The 15584-nt window shown below is 36.2% G+C and overlaps 1 protein-coding gene across 1 annotated transcript in view; it reads right to left on the bottom strand.

The window, feature by feature from the left end:
• The window catches only part of kif9 (kinesin family member 9), a 49931-nt gene that overhangs the window by 14561 nt on the left and 19786 nt on the right, over positions 1-15584 (bottom strand). Inside the window, exons 11-18 of the mRNA XM_028804219.2 lie at positions 14279-14347; positions 13264-13368; positions 10226-10281; positions 9288-9378; positions 7722-7864; positions 6191-6373; positions 5786-5994; positions 3903-4082 (exon numbers count right to left, since the gene is read on the bottom strand). Of these exons, the coding sequence (XP_028660052.1) occupies positions 3903-4082; positions 5786-5994; positions 6191-6373; positions 7722-7864; positions 9288-9378; positions 10226-10281; positions 13264-13368; positions 14279-14347 (1036 nt within the window). The remainder of the gene's footprint in view (positions 1-3902; positions 4083-5785; positions 5995-6190; positions 6374-7721; positions 7865-9287; positions 9379-10225; positions 10282-13263; positions 13369-14278; positions 14348-15584) is intronic.

Below are 15584 nucleotides of genomic sequence, written 5' to 3'. Positions count from 1 at the left end.
CAAATGGATTTTTTTTTATATATTAAAAGAAGTCATACTGAAGATATTCATAAAGACTGGAAGCTATCAAATTTTATTTCATCATAATAAAATAATAAAAGTTATTGGGTTGATTCTTTTATATTAAATAGACCAGTTATCTTAAAATGTTCTGTAAGGAATTTGCTGGTAGCAATTATTGGTAGCAAGCTTGAGCAATACGTACCACGTACAAGTGTATTAGTGAACACTCCAGACTGGTTTAAGCAGAGATAGTTATGTTTTACCAAACTGCTATAAGAGGAAGCAAAGCAAGCATTTAATCAGAGGGGTGAATACCATATTTATAAAAAAGCTTCTGATGAAGTACTTCAAGAGAGACTAGAAAGGAAGGAACAAAACAAAGTCGGAATTGAAGGTGCATTGTGTAGGTGGGTGCAAAATTGTCCTAACAGGATGTAGCAAAGGATCACAGTCCAAGGAATATTTGTAAAAATTAGGTGATTTTAAAACCGGGACCCCTCCAGAATCAGTTTTGGGACTGCTGGTGTTTTTAAGCACAGGTAAAGCATGTGGATCAGCGATGTCTAAAGTTTCTGACCTAATGGGGGTGCAAATAATTGATAAACCCAAACGTGATGGCCGACATTGCCTGTTAAAATGATACTCTGTGCTAATAATTTTTAGACTGTGTCAAAATGGATTATTACAGTTTTCTTAAGCTATAATGCAGCAAACTGACAAATACCTTAGTGTGTCCGTTTTATTCATTAGAATGTTCAAGTTGGCTGAATTAACCACCAATTAATTCAACTGGAAAGTGTGACAAAATACAGTTCTCACGTTCTTCACTGTTTTACAGCCATTAAAGTGCTCAATTGTTCTGCTCTCCTGTGTCATATCTTCAATATGGCAAGTTTTTTGTTTAAACATGTTGTGGTTATCAGGACCCATGCACCCGGCAGCCAATGAAAGATATTTTGATATTAACTCTCCCAAGTCCAATGCTCTTTGACTTTTCTATAAACTTGAACCTTTATTGATTTGTTTTAAAGATCCACATCACTGTGGTGGTCTCACAAGTCCCTAATTCATTCTCATGCAAGACGGAGTTTCGCTGCTGTAGGCAAGAACAATTGATTGATCTGAGAAACTTTAAAAAGTTTCTTTTTCAGTTGCTACAAATATTTCATCATCTATCTTTAAGGGACACTTTTAGTTTTAAACAGTCTCAACCAACATAGGAGTCAATGAAGCTGCAAACAGACAGACATGCTCTTATCACAATGGAAGCTGTACCTACATCGGTGTGAAACTATGTTGGTTGAGGCAGCTAAAAAATGCCATCACCAGCGTTCACAGGTCACTTAAAAATGTACAGCCTATTAAAAAGACAAAAGGATATCACACTTTTGGCAATTATTTTCCACGTGCTGATTTTAAGAAAGAAAGCAGGCTGCAATTTGCTTAATGCGAGAGATGTTTAAATGTTTAACTGCTTGACCGCCATAAGTCCGGCATCTCATATCTGACTCTTTGCTCAGTGGACAAACTAAGTTGACATTCACAGGGGGCATAAAGCCTAACAAGTGACGAAAAAAATCAAACAACCAAATACATTGTGTAAATTTCATCTCTCAAGACATTCAGTCATGATCTCTGGGGAAAAACTTTATTGAATGCATATGGCACTTGATTGCTGCTTAGAGGTATGTATTGCTAAATGATCTGCAGAGTATATTTTGCTCAGGACTCAAGTTAGCTTGGTGCAGATGTGGGACGAAACCTTTTGAAAACATTCAGGAATCCTTAAAAATGAAATGCTGATCAGCCATTTATTTTACTGGTTTCATAGTTTAGTTTTATTTTAAGATGATAAGGTTCAATCGGATAAACTATCAGGCATGGAGGGGGGGTTTCTACAGAAGTTGGGTTGCTTATAGTGCTATATCCTGCTCCTTCATCTGATTTGATGATAACTGACAGGAAAACTATGTTATAAATATTTGAAGAAGCAGATCTTGCACTGTATATTCACCCCTGGTGGACTTTAGGAGATTCTGTGCAGAGAAAATAGCTTGTACTCATTGCATGGAAAAAATAACACACAAAATGCATCATTTCCAGAACATCCCTCGTCTTCATATGGACAAACGTAAACTAAATAAAACGTATAAATCTGGTTACGTTTGCACATGACACAAGATGGAGAATGATACAGATTAACCTGGACAGAATACAGGGGAAGACTTATTTTTGGCAGATGAAATTTAATGTAAGAGTTTTAAATATAGCAAGTAAAAATATTGGTTATGATTATACAATTGTTTGGCCCATAACAGAAACTATATGACAACTAGCCATGTGCGCCCAAATATGTTGCGCGTGTTAAAGTTGTCTGTGAAGGGCTCCCTGTTTAAACGCGGCTGCCAATCGTGAACTGGGCCCTTCGTCGCACAACATTATGGTTTTTTATAAGGGAAACAAAATTACAAAACAAAACCCTTGGACATTGATTCGATAGGAACGGCCTACTCGGAATCACTGTCCAAATAGTAATTATGTGGTGGTGGAGGAGCATTTCTGCTTCTCTCCGTTCACAGTCCGTCTCGTTTTCACAACGCTGTCATTTCCTCTCACGATCTCTTCTCAACCTTTCTCCAAACTCGCAGGTTGCTTTGTGGCAATCCAAAGAGTAAGGCAATATACACGGAGCAATGGTTATAAAAGGGGGACACATAGATATCCAGGCTCTTTAAAGCATAAATAGGGATCACTTCACTGACATGTGAGCAAGCCAGGGTACAACTGTGAGACGCGCAGCACTCGCTGGCTACAACATAACAATAATAATTTCCAGAATGTGCTGTTACGTTGTCATTCATTTTACCCACTGTCTTTCTTTCATTCATATGTTACGTAGGCACGTACCTTTTATCTTCGGCAATCTCATTCTCTAACCAGGCCTCAGGAGCTAACCAGCGTAACACTGTCCACCACCCCTTTCGTTATTCCGGCACATTGTTGACATCCGTGAGTAACAACAACGTACTAAACTGGAAGGTGGTCTACGCATGTGTGGAATTCGCAGACAAACAAAGATCAAGATCCAAATGAAGATTATATATAAAGATTAGTTAATTTAAAGCACAACAATTAGTTTAGTTTGAATGTCTGTGTTTTGAGGTGTGACTGGAGTACTACAGTCTTCAGTACTATAAGCCTGGAGGAGATTCTTAATGCAATGTCTATGTTTTAGCTGTCTCTCTACTGCCATCTAGTGCTTCTTCTTCTAATTCATTCGCGGACAAACAAAGGTCAAGATCCAAATGAAGATTATATATAGAGATAATAATTCATTACATTTATATAGCACTTTTCTCAGTACTCAAAGCGCTATCCACACAGGGAGGAACCGGGAAGCGAACCCACAATCTTCCACAGTCTCCTTACTGCAAAGCAGCAGCACTACCACTGCGCCACCTGTTTATGACACAGATGTACCTTATTTGAGAGCTAGCATTAAGGTTTTATTTAAAAGACCAAGACCAAGGTATCAATGAAGATGGTGCTAACTTGAGATACTATGTACTTAAATTCAAGTCAAAATATTATTTTTTTATTGTATTAGTCATAACTGCAAATGAGTGTTTTGTAGCTGTCTTCAGTGTATTTTGAATGTGTACTTTAAAACTCATTGTTAAAAGTACATTTTATTTTTATCAATCCAAAAAATGAAAAGGATTCTGAAGTAAACTGTTGAACACAGCTAGTAAATGTGTTCGCTTTTATCAAAGGCAGAAAGATTTGTGTCCTTAAGACCTAATTTGTACTCTCAGATGCTTTATGTGCAAGGATTAGAGCAGGAATATGGTGTCCAATAAAGCAACATATGTAATTGCAGGATGAGAATCAGACAATACCTGAAAGCAGTCGAATCCGACACTGATCTACTAGGTGCTGGCAGTACTGAACCTCAGTTCGGAGGCTGAACAGCTGGTCATAATGAGTACGGTAGGAGGCCTTCAAATCCTTCAACTTCAAGATGAGTTGAAACTCCTCTTCATCAATTATGGTATCGCCTTCTTCATTTATGTATTGCCCTACAGAGAATTGAGAGAGAAATCCTTCTTAGGGGTCCTGCTTTTTGGAGGGCAATAAAAATGTTAAAACAGCTGATAGGACTGGCAATGGAAGCGCAAGTTTCAAGACCAAGCACAAAGGTTTCAATTTTGTTTAAAAAGCCCTACAAAGAGAATGGAGTTTCATTGTGACTAATATTTTACATACCCAGGGTCCTCTGCTGGAGAAAAACCTGCTAGTAGAAATCAAGTCAAATGTGTAAAAACTGTACAGCATTCACATATACATGTTGTCACAGGAGAAAAAAAATCCTGTTATCCTCAATATACTGCATTTTAAGTAAATATAGCATCAGACAAAACATTTGCCAAACCTCCCCAGTTCAACCTCTCCACCACTATGGGCAAGACCAGAGAGCTGCCAAAAAACGTCAGGAACAAGATTGTAGACCTGCACAAGGCTGGAATGGGCTACAAGACCATCAGCAAGAAGGTTGGTGAGAAGGTGACAACTGTTGGTGCGATTATTCAGAAATGGAAGAAATATAAAATTATGGTCATTTTATATTTCTTCCATTTCCGAATAATCGCACCAACAGTTGTCACCTTCTTACCAACCTTCTTGCTTAGAATGGAAGAGGTTGATTCTGTGGACAGGTGTGCTTTATACACATAATGAGTTGAGATCAGGAATATCTGTAATGGATTGACTGATAGATTAATTGTAATCTGTGTGCCACATGGGCACACAGCCAATCTGTGGGAGCCAGAATTCTGGCTGGGTTGTAGGGGATCAAATACTTATTTCTCTCAATGATATGCAAATCAATTTATAACTTTTATGTAATATGTTTTTTTTCTGGATTTTTGGTTGATATTCTGTCTCACGTCATTAAAATTAAACTACCATAAAAATTACAGACTGTTCATTTCTTTGTAAGTGAGCGAAATTACAAATTCAGCAGGGGATCAAATATTTATTTCCCCCACTGTATATAGTACCTTAATTTCCAAGCAATATTATATATTAGAAACAAGACCCAAATGTTGTTGTCCTAGCAGACAAACAGTTGTTTGGATTACAAATAGAGTCTTGCTAGGGATTGACTGAGAAAATCAAGAAATTTTGCCTACTGCATGCTAGAAGAGAGATGGAGGGAGGACAGCTCTCTCCAGGGTGCAGGCATTTTGCCACAGATTACAATGTCTCCAAGATGAGGAAGGTAAAAACATGAGGCTAAACAATTTTTTGAATTGAGAGCAAAACTGTGATTTATATGAAGCAGACTACAAAACTCGGAACAAGTACACAAACTGAATTAACACTTAGAGATATATCTCTGCATTTTTAAGATATTTGAAAATATACTTTATCTTAAAATGAATTACAGATGTCTGAAAATACATCCATTCCAAGATGTCTCAAATGCATTTAGAGATATCCGAAATGCAATTCAACACACTTCAAAATGACTTCCTAGAAAATTGCCTGTGTTTTGAATGGGACTTCCTAACTATTTTAAGATATTTGGAAATGTATTTGTGATTGGATTACAGAGATCTCAAAATGGTCTGAATTTAATTTTATGGGTGGTGGTGGCCATGTAACTTATAAACCTCATTTCTATCATAATAAAAAATGACAAGAATGACCTTAATGATTATAACTTGAATACAAACTGAATTAGACTGCATCATCAATGTATGATTCAATGACGGCTTACCCTGTTGCTCACGCTCCTGCTCCTTAACTTGTAAGGCCAGCTTGGTGTTGTCAATTTCCTTTTTAAAGATGTTAATTCCTTCAACAAGCTGTCTAACGTTTCTCCTTTTTTCCAGTAAAATTGCTTTATTCTGCTCGAAGATACGGTTAATCTCACTCCCAGAATCCAACTTAAAATCCTCAAAGGCATCAACTTTAGATGGGGGGGAGCTATATTAAAAGAAGAAAGTTGGTTTTATATCTGTGCAATCTCACATACAGACACTGTGATCATGCAGTAGCTCTTGAGCTGGACCCACTCTTATGAGCCAGACTGCAGATAGCAGCTGTTTTAAAACTCTCCTTTATATTGTTGAGTGAATCATGCCATAAATGAAGTGAATGTGTTTAAGGTTACCAGTCTTACCTAGGGAGACTTGGCTCCTCTTTGCCAGTGGAATCTGGCCTATGTGACACCATGCTTTTCACCTCCTGTTCTCTGGCTTCAGCGTCTTTTGTTGATGGGAGTTGGTAACTTATCTTGGATGGGGAGATTGACTCCAAGTCCTTCCCTGCTGGTAGACTGCCAGTCTCATCCTTTCTGCTTGGGCTATTAATGGTCCAAATTATCAGAATACAACACTGCACAGCATATTATCATCTTGAAACATTCAATCACATAACTAGCTAACATCCATAATATTGTCTGTTAACATATTTTAAAATAGGATTATGAATCGGAAAATCTACACCAAATTTTGCCACATGAACATTAGAACAATCTAGACAAAAATAGGCCATTAAGCCCAAAAAAAGCTTGCCAATCACAACCACTTAAATCTTCTAAAGAAGAATGTCAACTCTTAATCTTCTTTTGCTTAAACTAAAAAGGCTCAGCTCTTTCAATCCTTCCTCATAATTTATCCCCCTTTAGACCTGGAATCAGCCTAGTCGCTCTTCTCTGAATCTTTTCTAGTGCTGCTATGTCCTTTTTGTAGCCTGGAGACCAAAACTGCACACAGTACTCCAGTTGAGGCCTCACCAGTGTGTCATAAAGCTTGAGCAGAACCTCTTTGGACATGAACTCTACACATCAGAGCGCTACATAATCTGACATTCTTGTTAGCCTTCTTAATGGCTTCTGAACACTGCCTGCAATTTGATAGCATAGGGTCCACTACGATTCCTAAATCCTTCTCTTAAAGTGTACTTTAGATTTTCATACCTCCCATTGTGCATTCAAATCTAACATTTTAACTGTGCTTCCTACTTGTAATATTTTACATTTCCTGACATTGAATTTCATCTTACACAAATGTGCCCAAGCATGTATGCTCTCCAAGTCCCTCTGTAATGATTCAGTGGATTCCAGATTATTAGATAATCCACCTTTGTTGGTATCATCTGCAAATTTAACCAGCTTGTCACTGATACTCCTGTCCAAATCATTTATATATACTGTATATATAAAAAGTAGCAGTGGACCTAGCACTGACTCCTGTGGAAGACCACTCTGGACATCAGCCAGTTCTGATAGGGATCCTTTTAACATAACCCTCTGCTTCCTGTGTCTGAGCCTGAACTCCCACTTCTTTTAGTTTGTGGCACTTTGTCAAATACTTTCTGAAAGTCCAGATAAATAAAATATCATATGCTCCACTTTGAAAATACCCTTTTGTTGTTTAATTAGATATTAAATCACCTAACAGCTAATGTGTGATGTGTGTACTGGTGCAAAAATGTCTGCTTGCACATCATCCAGGTGGATGCTACACATTAGTGGTGGTTAAAGTGACTTCCCACTCAATGGAGCGCTTTGAGTAGGGAGAAAAGTGCTATATAAACGTAATTAATTATTATTATTATTTATTTTGTTTTTGTGTGTGTCTCTGCACTGGTATGATGTTACAAGGCCCTGAATGTTTCACTTTGGCAGTAGTAATTACCTAAGTACTTACCTAAGATAATCTTTAGTTTTCTTCACTTTGATCTTCCTGGCAGATGAAAGATTGGAATTTAAAGGTCTAGCTGAAGAGGGTGCAAGTCCAACTCCAAAACCTTGCCCATCTAATTCTCCAGTGGTGTCTACTGGTGGTCCAATCTGAAAGAATATGTGTGTTAAATAATAAATGAGAGGTAAATATTGAGTTATGTTTCACTATGAAAGAATGGAGAAGGGCTTTTGGAAGATCGGGGATTGAAGATAATTAGAAAGAAGACAGAATATATGAGGTTTAACGATAATCAGGATTCAGAGGTTAGGATGCAGGGAGAGCTATTGAAAAGAGTTTATCAATGCATACATCTCGGGTCAGTGGTAGCCAAGATGGAAAATTAGATGTAGAGATACCAATAGAGTACAATATGGATGGAACAATTTGAAGACGTATTCAGGAGTATTAAGGCGCAGATTAAAGGGATGTTTTGTACGACCAACAATGATTTATGGAGCACAAGAAAAGAAGTTAGATGTGGCAGAAAAGAGAATGTCAAGTATGTGGAGTTCCAGGAAAGTATAGAATAAGAAATGAGACAATCAGAGGAACAACAAAAGTGAGAAAGATATCTAAGAAAGTACCGGAAAGTAGGATGCAGTTGTATGGATATGTTACATAGAGAGACAATGAATACATGGGCAAAAGAGTGATGGGAGTGGAAGTAAAAGAGAAGAGAAAGTGAGGAAGTCCACGATGGATGTGGATCGATAAAGTTAAAGAAGATTTGAAGGAAAGAGGCTTGATTGGGGAGGTAGCGTAGAAGCGAGCTGTATGGAGAATGCTGATCAAGCACATCAACCCCACACAGAAGTGGGAAAAGATGAAAAGAAAGAAGCAGAAGACAAATAATGGCGATGTGGGGTGTAACGGGGTATTTGACAAATGAGAGGAGACAATTTAGTACATTTCATTTGGTTTGCAAATGATTAAGTTGTTCTAATATCTCATGCAAACATTTTAAAAAGCTGTCAGGGTCCCCACGTAATTGTTTACTCTACAAGTTATTTGTTTTAAAAAGTGCTTTCTCATTATTGTCTTCAATGTATATGTATATCCCCTTAATTACCATCTTATACAAACTTTTCTCAAGGTAAATAAAAAACGGCTTTCTTGTTTTAATTGGTTAGCTTATGCATGATGAAATACACAAACATAGAGAGACAGGATTCTGCTGGGTAAATAAGTAGAGTATGTTTTGTAGAAGGATGCAGACTTGCACTCAACAATAGGCCCAAGCACACTTAATTCTTAACTGGGCTAAGTGAGTTTGATAACAGATGGATGGATGTATCGATGAAGACCATTACAGTGTAGGCTGCAGTCCCCTCTCCCCTTAAACTTGCATTAGGAAGGTTTCAAAAATGAACGAATAGATATCTATAGGTACAGCTCTGCAGAAAACATATAGCATTATGCATTTTGTATTCAGCATTCTAACATTAAACTAAAGAATGCATTGTACATCTTTACTTTTTTTAAATGCATGAATATAAAGAAAGTTTATGACAGCATACTATCAAGAATCACCTTCATAGCCCCTTCAGTTACTCCGCTATCGATGCGGTCTGCGGTGCTGTACTTCTGGAGCAGCCTGGCTTCAACGTCTTGCTCATGAAGGCTAGAAGACAGTAAGAAAAAAAAGCATAATGTCTGCCACTCTTTTACTCTGTGGGCTGATAATTTGCAAATGATGATGTAGAATTGGCTAGAAAAAAAAAACCTATTTGTTTTATGTTAGTTGTTGAAAACACTCCCGATCAGTATTTTTGAATGTGATTTATACCATGTAAAAGTATTGACATTTCAGTAAATTAAGTGGCATTAAACTGAAGCTGTACTGATCATTCTTTCTCAAGTGCATAAACCAGTAGATATGATTTAGTTTTATATTGTGTCCATTCAAGGTTTACAGAAGAATGCGTTGCTGAAGTTCTGAAAAACTAACTTACTTTATAGTTATTCTGCTCTGCATTCAGGCCACAGTGTGTTTGTGTGTGTATATATATTTATTTATTTAATGGTCTTCTCTAAAAACCCAACATCCCAAAGTCTGTATGTCCTATCTATCTATCTATCTATCTATCTATCTATCTATCTATCTATCTATCTATCTATCTATCTATCTATCTATCTATCTATCTATCTATCTATATTTGTGAATTTCCTCTTGGGATTAATAAAGTATCTATCTATCTATCTATCCTGATAACATCCATAAATCTTACCCTTACAGATTATTTATTATTCAAACCTGCCTAAACCATCCACAAAGCATTACAGTGCATTTTCATCTTCACATCTTCAATTGGAAGAAGCACTTTGGTGAGGATCAGCAAGCACACACACAGTGCTATACTACACTATGTCATCACTGTGCCTAACAAACTATGTCAGCCACAGCTCACTATATCTAAAATAGATTTAACAAATAGATTAGTGTAATACTTTATTGGAGTGGTACTTACAGTAAAACCGCCTTAAACTGAGCAAACACCTCCTGAATTTGTCGTATATTAATAATCTGAAAGCAGAAACAAATGTTAACTGCAAAGTTAATGTTTGCATCGTTGCTAACTTACATCCTGCCACCTTTGTGTAGTCCTATATATTTTGGATATACAGTTTTGAAATAAAAAACAGTGAGGTGACATATTTATACTTGTGAGGTGCAGTATCCTGTCTGTCAAGAATTTCAGCCCTACTCAGTTCATAATCATTTTTCCTTACAAAAACACAATTTACTCTAGGAGTTCAAATATAAATTGGAGTTGTTTGCCTGTATTTAAAAACATACTCTACATATACTCAACTCAATTTCAAACTGTTCCATATACGGTGGAACCTCGGTTTGCGAGCATAATTCGTTCCAGAAACGTGCTCGTAGTGCAAATCACTTGTATATCAAAGTGAATTTCCCCATAAGAAATAATGGAAACTCAGATGATTTGTTCCACCACCCAAAACTATTCATATAAAAATGATTAATACAAAATATAAAGTAAAAATACATAAAACAAATTAACCTGCACTTTACCTTTGAAAAGAATCATGACTGGTGTGAGTGAATTTCTAAACTGTTGTGGGATTCTACCCAACGGGACAACACGTGGAAGAGCGTCCCAAAGCAATCGCATTCTCCCAGCGCTGTAGCAGTTCTCCGTAAAAGCGAATCCGAAAAGATCGCGGACATGCTATAAGCGCCTGCCGTCGATGGGTGATACAAGGAACAAGGAACATTACAAATGCGCAGGGCACTGCCTGACTGCTGTGTCTGTTTCAAGCTGAATAAAGCTGGTGTTGCTAAAGTACTGATACTCAGCTTTGTGTCTTAGTGTGCAAGACGGGGACTCGCACGTCACAGCACACATGCACGCGCGAGCACACACACACACACACGCGAGCGCACACACACACACACACACACACACAGTCACAATGCTAATGCTGTAGTAAACACTATACGCTCGTACGGATGTTGACTATATTAGTGAGGCACGCCAACTCAGACAGAGAATAGGAGACGATTGCCCACAATCCCGCAGCGAGAGAGAGAACCACCATCAGCTCAGTTGTGATCACATGACGCTCAGCAGACAAAGCGTATACATACTACTTGTACTGTAAGACCTCGCTTGTTTATCAAGTCAAAATTTATTAAAAATTTTTGCTCATCTTGCAAAACACTCATAAACCAAGTTACTCGCAAACCGAGTTTCCACTGTATTATACTGTATTAGCAAATTTTATACTATCTTAATATTTCTGAAATTCTCCATTTGGTAATGTCTACCCTGATCTTCAAAAGTGATCTGTTATTGTTAAAAACTAAAAACTGTCATGTGTTCAAATTTCTATTTTCCTTAAAAATCTTTTGTTAGTTAAAAAAAAGGTTTTAAACAAAACAGATTAAAAATCTGGTTCAGCAACCTTTTCCATATTGCTGTTCTTGTCGTTGGCAATACATCTTTGATCATGGTCCAAAATTAAAACATTACAAACCAACATCAGTGTTCACTCTGCAAAAGTAAATACAGAATAAACGCACAGGGGACTGAAAATGGATGGAGTATCACATACTGGATGTATTAGGTCTCTTCAACAGTGATGATTTCCTAATTTTCTCAAAAATAGTAGACAATTTCAAGAAAGATTTCCAATAACCACAATATATTTTTACTCCTACCTACTACAAAAAATTAAGTTGCAGTGCCAAAGAGAGCAAAATCTTTTAAAAATGGTTGCAAAATCAAAATCTGTAGGCCTTTCAGCTTCCACAACACTTATCTGGACCATTTACTGAACCACAGTAAAATGGAGATTAGTAGGAAATGATTTTGTCTAAAATCAATAGGATTCTGGCATTTTCAAGGTTGTAACTCTGCCAAGTTTGATCACATCTGCTTGATTTGTTTATGAGTTTGTTTTTTGCCAGAAACTGTCCAATTATATTTGAGAATGTTTAAAACTTCAGTCATCACAAATTCAAACAGAAATTTCAAACCAGGTACAATGCACTCTTCTTAACTCCAAATTGAAGAAGTAACCTATACTATGTTAAACACATTATTTCTGAATTTTTAACCTAACATTTATAATTGGTATTTTTATAGTTGTGTATGTTTTTTGTAATAAGTGTTCTTCTGTGCATGATAATTTGGAATCTTAAAGCTGTGTAATAAAATATAATAAACATCCAGTAGTTTTAATAAAATATTATTGTAATATACACTACCAGTTTGAAGAAAAGCTGGAAAAACTAAGGTGTTCTCAAACTTTTGACCAGAGGTATATTTTTATTAATGTTAATAAAAATGTTAAGTAGTTGTGCTACCTGTCTAAGATGGGTTAAAATCTAAGTAATTAATATAGTCGTCATGCTTTTTTACTTGATACACGGGTTGCCCATTTTGTCTGGTATAATAATATACCCCCACTACTTTACTACTTCTCTTGGCATCACTCACTTGGTATTTTTATTATTGTTTTAATTGATTTTTTTTTCTGTTTTTTACCCTTGTCTTTTTTGACCCTAACTGAGATTTTAAGTGTTGCTGAGTTCTGAAGAGAAAAAAACTGCCAAAATGATTTATGGTTAAGATATAATAAAATTACAATATTATCTGGATTCGCAAAAGTTCAGAGGGTAACATGTATGTGCCAGGTAGAAACTGACTATGCCCAACTTATTCTAAGTTAGGATTCACAAATCTAATCGTCAGTGGCAAGTCTGAGTAGACAAATGCTGAAAAAATAGAGCGGGATGAGTTTCAAGTACTCCAAATACATCAGGATTATGGCAGGTCTTGTCTGTTTTAAATAAACATATCAAAGATTTTAAAGCATGAAAGTAAATGAATTAAACACTCTATCTTCTCAAAACACAAATCAAATTACAAAGTAAAGGAAACAATATGCTTTAGTCTTGATACTTCTTAACTAAACAATTTTCATGTCTCCTTTGAAATGCACACAGTTGTGAGCTGGAAATGGCTGTGCTACTTACCTCTATCTCATCAATAGCACCCTCCAGGTATTTGCGGACCTGTTTGTTAATTTCAGCTATCTGGCTCTCACTCAAGGCTTCATATGGCACTTGGCTGCGGTTATTCTATGAGAAATATGAAGTTAAACATTGAGGCATGTTTAGGTAAGTGCTTTCAAGTTTAGATGGCAGTTTATTTTGCAAAGAAAGACACATTTGTTTTGGCAGAAGTACTAAAAAATTACTGCAGGCTTATGACATTCAATCAAGTCAGGGTGAAAAATGATTAAATTGTGCAATATTATGCAGAAACTGTCTACTTTGGAAATTATTTTATTTGGCTGTTTTAGAAGAGTTTAGGAATAGCATAGCTCTGTCTATTGGGGCTTGTGGTTCTAAATCTTTCAACCCTTTTTGCACCATATTTCAAAAGTAAAGTTGCCTATTTTCACAATTATGTTGCCACAGCTCACCTTCTCCTCCCTTGCATGTTTGTAAAAGCTAAAGACAAAGCAATATCACAAACATATTTTTTAGTTGTCCAAGTATTAAAAAAATAAAGCAAATTAGGACTGTTATTGAATCAGATCCTGCTGAATCACAACACATGTTCACATCACATTAACACATCAATAATCAAATCCTGCTAAAATTTAATTTTAATAAAATACAATATAGTATAGCTTCCTGTTAGATTTTAGTGTATTATGTATGCTGCCCCTTTCAATTGCTGTTTCCCACTTTAGGATTAAAATTAAAGAGATGGGATATTCCTTAGTAATGAGCATAATTTATTCTTAAATAGTACTACATTAAAGTGCAGTACCTGACTATACCGAGCTGTAATAATGCAATGCTTTAAAGGCAAAAGTTTAAAACAGACCCATTTGCTGTGAGATATACAGTACTGTATATTGTACAGGATCCACATATGGTAGGCAGTCAGTACAGTACAGCCAAAAAGGGTCCCCTTACACTGTGGAAGATCTGAAGGAGCTGGAGACCTTTAAGTAAGATGTGAAAGAAGCAGACTCACCAGAGTGTCATGCATGGTCAGTTCCTGCTTTAACAACAGGATGTCTTTTTCAAGCTTCTTCACTTGGAGCTGGGGACAGAAATCCATAAGTAATTCAGAGACATCTAAAAGCGTAAAATGTGTGAATGTGTGTATACTTTTAGAAAAAGAATTTGTGTGTCTTGAAATGTGGTACTTGTATTACAATATAAAATGCATTTGTTGTGTGTTTGCTATTAATTTGTGTCAAAAACAGACATGAACTTTTAAAATTCATTAAAATAAAACAATAAAATGACAGATATGCTAAGAATTCCACTTCTTGATTCAATAATTTTAGAAGAAGCCACAATTTTAGAAGAAGCCACTGAAGAAGCCATCAGAAAGTCTTTTACTATAAGGTCTGTAAAAATGTGATGTACACATATGAAAGGCTAAATAATTTGCTAATTTCTTTGTAAAAATTGGTCAAACTCCCCTGAAGCTATTACTGTACCACAGTTTTTATCTTTTTTGTGTTTTTATTTTTTTATTGGGCTGATGGCCAGACTTCCAGTATCTGCAAAGTAGGTAAGTAGTAATATATTAAATAAGCGAATAGCAGACCTAGTTATATTCATATTGCAAATTCTAACTTTTAATGGTAGATTGACAGATATCTACTTTATGATATTAGTCTTTTCACTTTATGTACATATAAAAAGTTGGATAGATACTGCTGTCACAGTCTCAAATTGACTTTCCATAGGTAGATAGATTACTATATTTCATGCTATATTAGCCTTACATAATAAACAGAGGACATTTGTGTAGTCTTTAATGATGACATCTACTTAGAGGGTGGGGGTGTTAATGACTGATTGTTGTTCAATTAATGTTAACAGTTTAAAATAACAAATCATTCCTGTTATACAAAAAATAATTTCAATTTGTGCTGGGAGATTTATTTGCCTTGCAACATTGTAATGCTCAATCATAATGTACCTTAATGTACTTTTTAAATAAACACAAGTGGACAGTATTTCAGCTATGCGTCAGATCATTTACAACGATCAAACATTTGGCAGGTAGGTCTGTTCAACCATGTCCATAAACCAGAAATGCATGTAGAGGGCTTGCTTATACTGATCTAGTGAAACTTGAGGCCTCCACATACAGCAGTGGTCTGATTAATTTGAAATCTGTGAAAATCCAACCAGAAACTACAAATATAATACATTACTATTGCTCTGAAGGGTTAGGGGTGTAAACAGTCCTAGAGTTGGATTTTACTCAAGCTTGCACAACAGGTTCACCCAGCCAAAGCAGTAAAGCTCAACTAACACCC

Source organism: Erpetoichthys calabaricus, chromosome 6 (genome assembly GCF_900747795.2).
Source record: "Erpetoichthys calabaricus chromosome 6, fErpCal1.3, whole genome shotgun sequence".
Classification (NCBI taxonomy): domain Eukaryota; kingdom Metazoa; phylum Chordata; class Cladistia; order Polypteriformes; family Polypteridae; genus Erpetoichthys; species Erpetoichthys calabaricus.
This window is presented reverse-complemented; position numbering and strand designations above follow the sequence as displayed.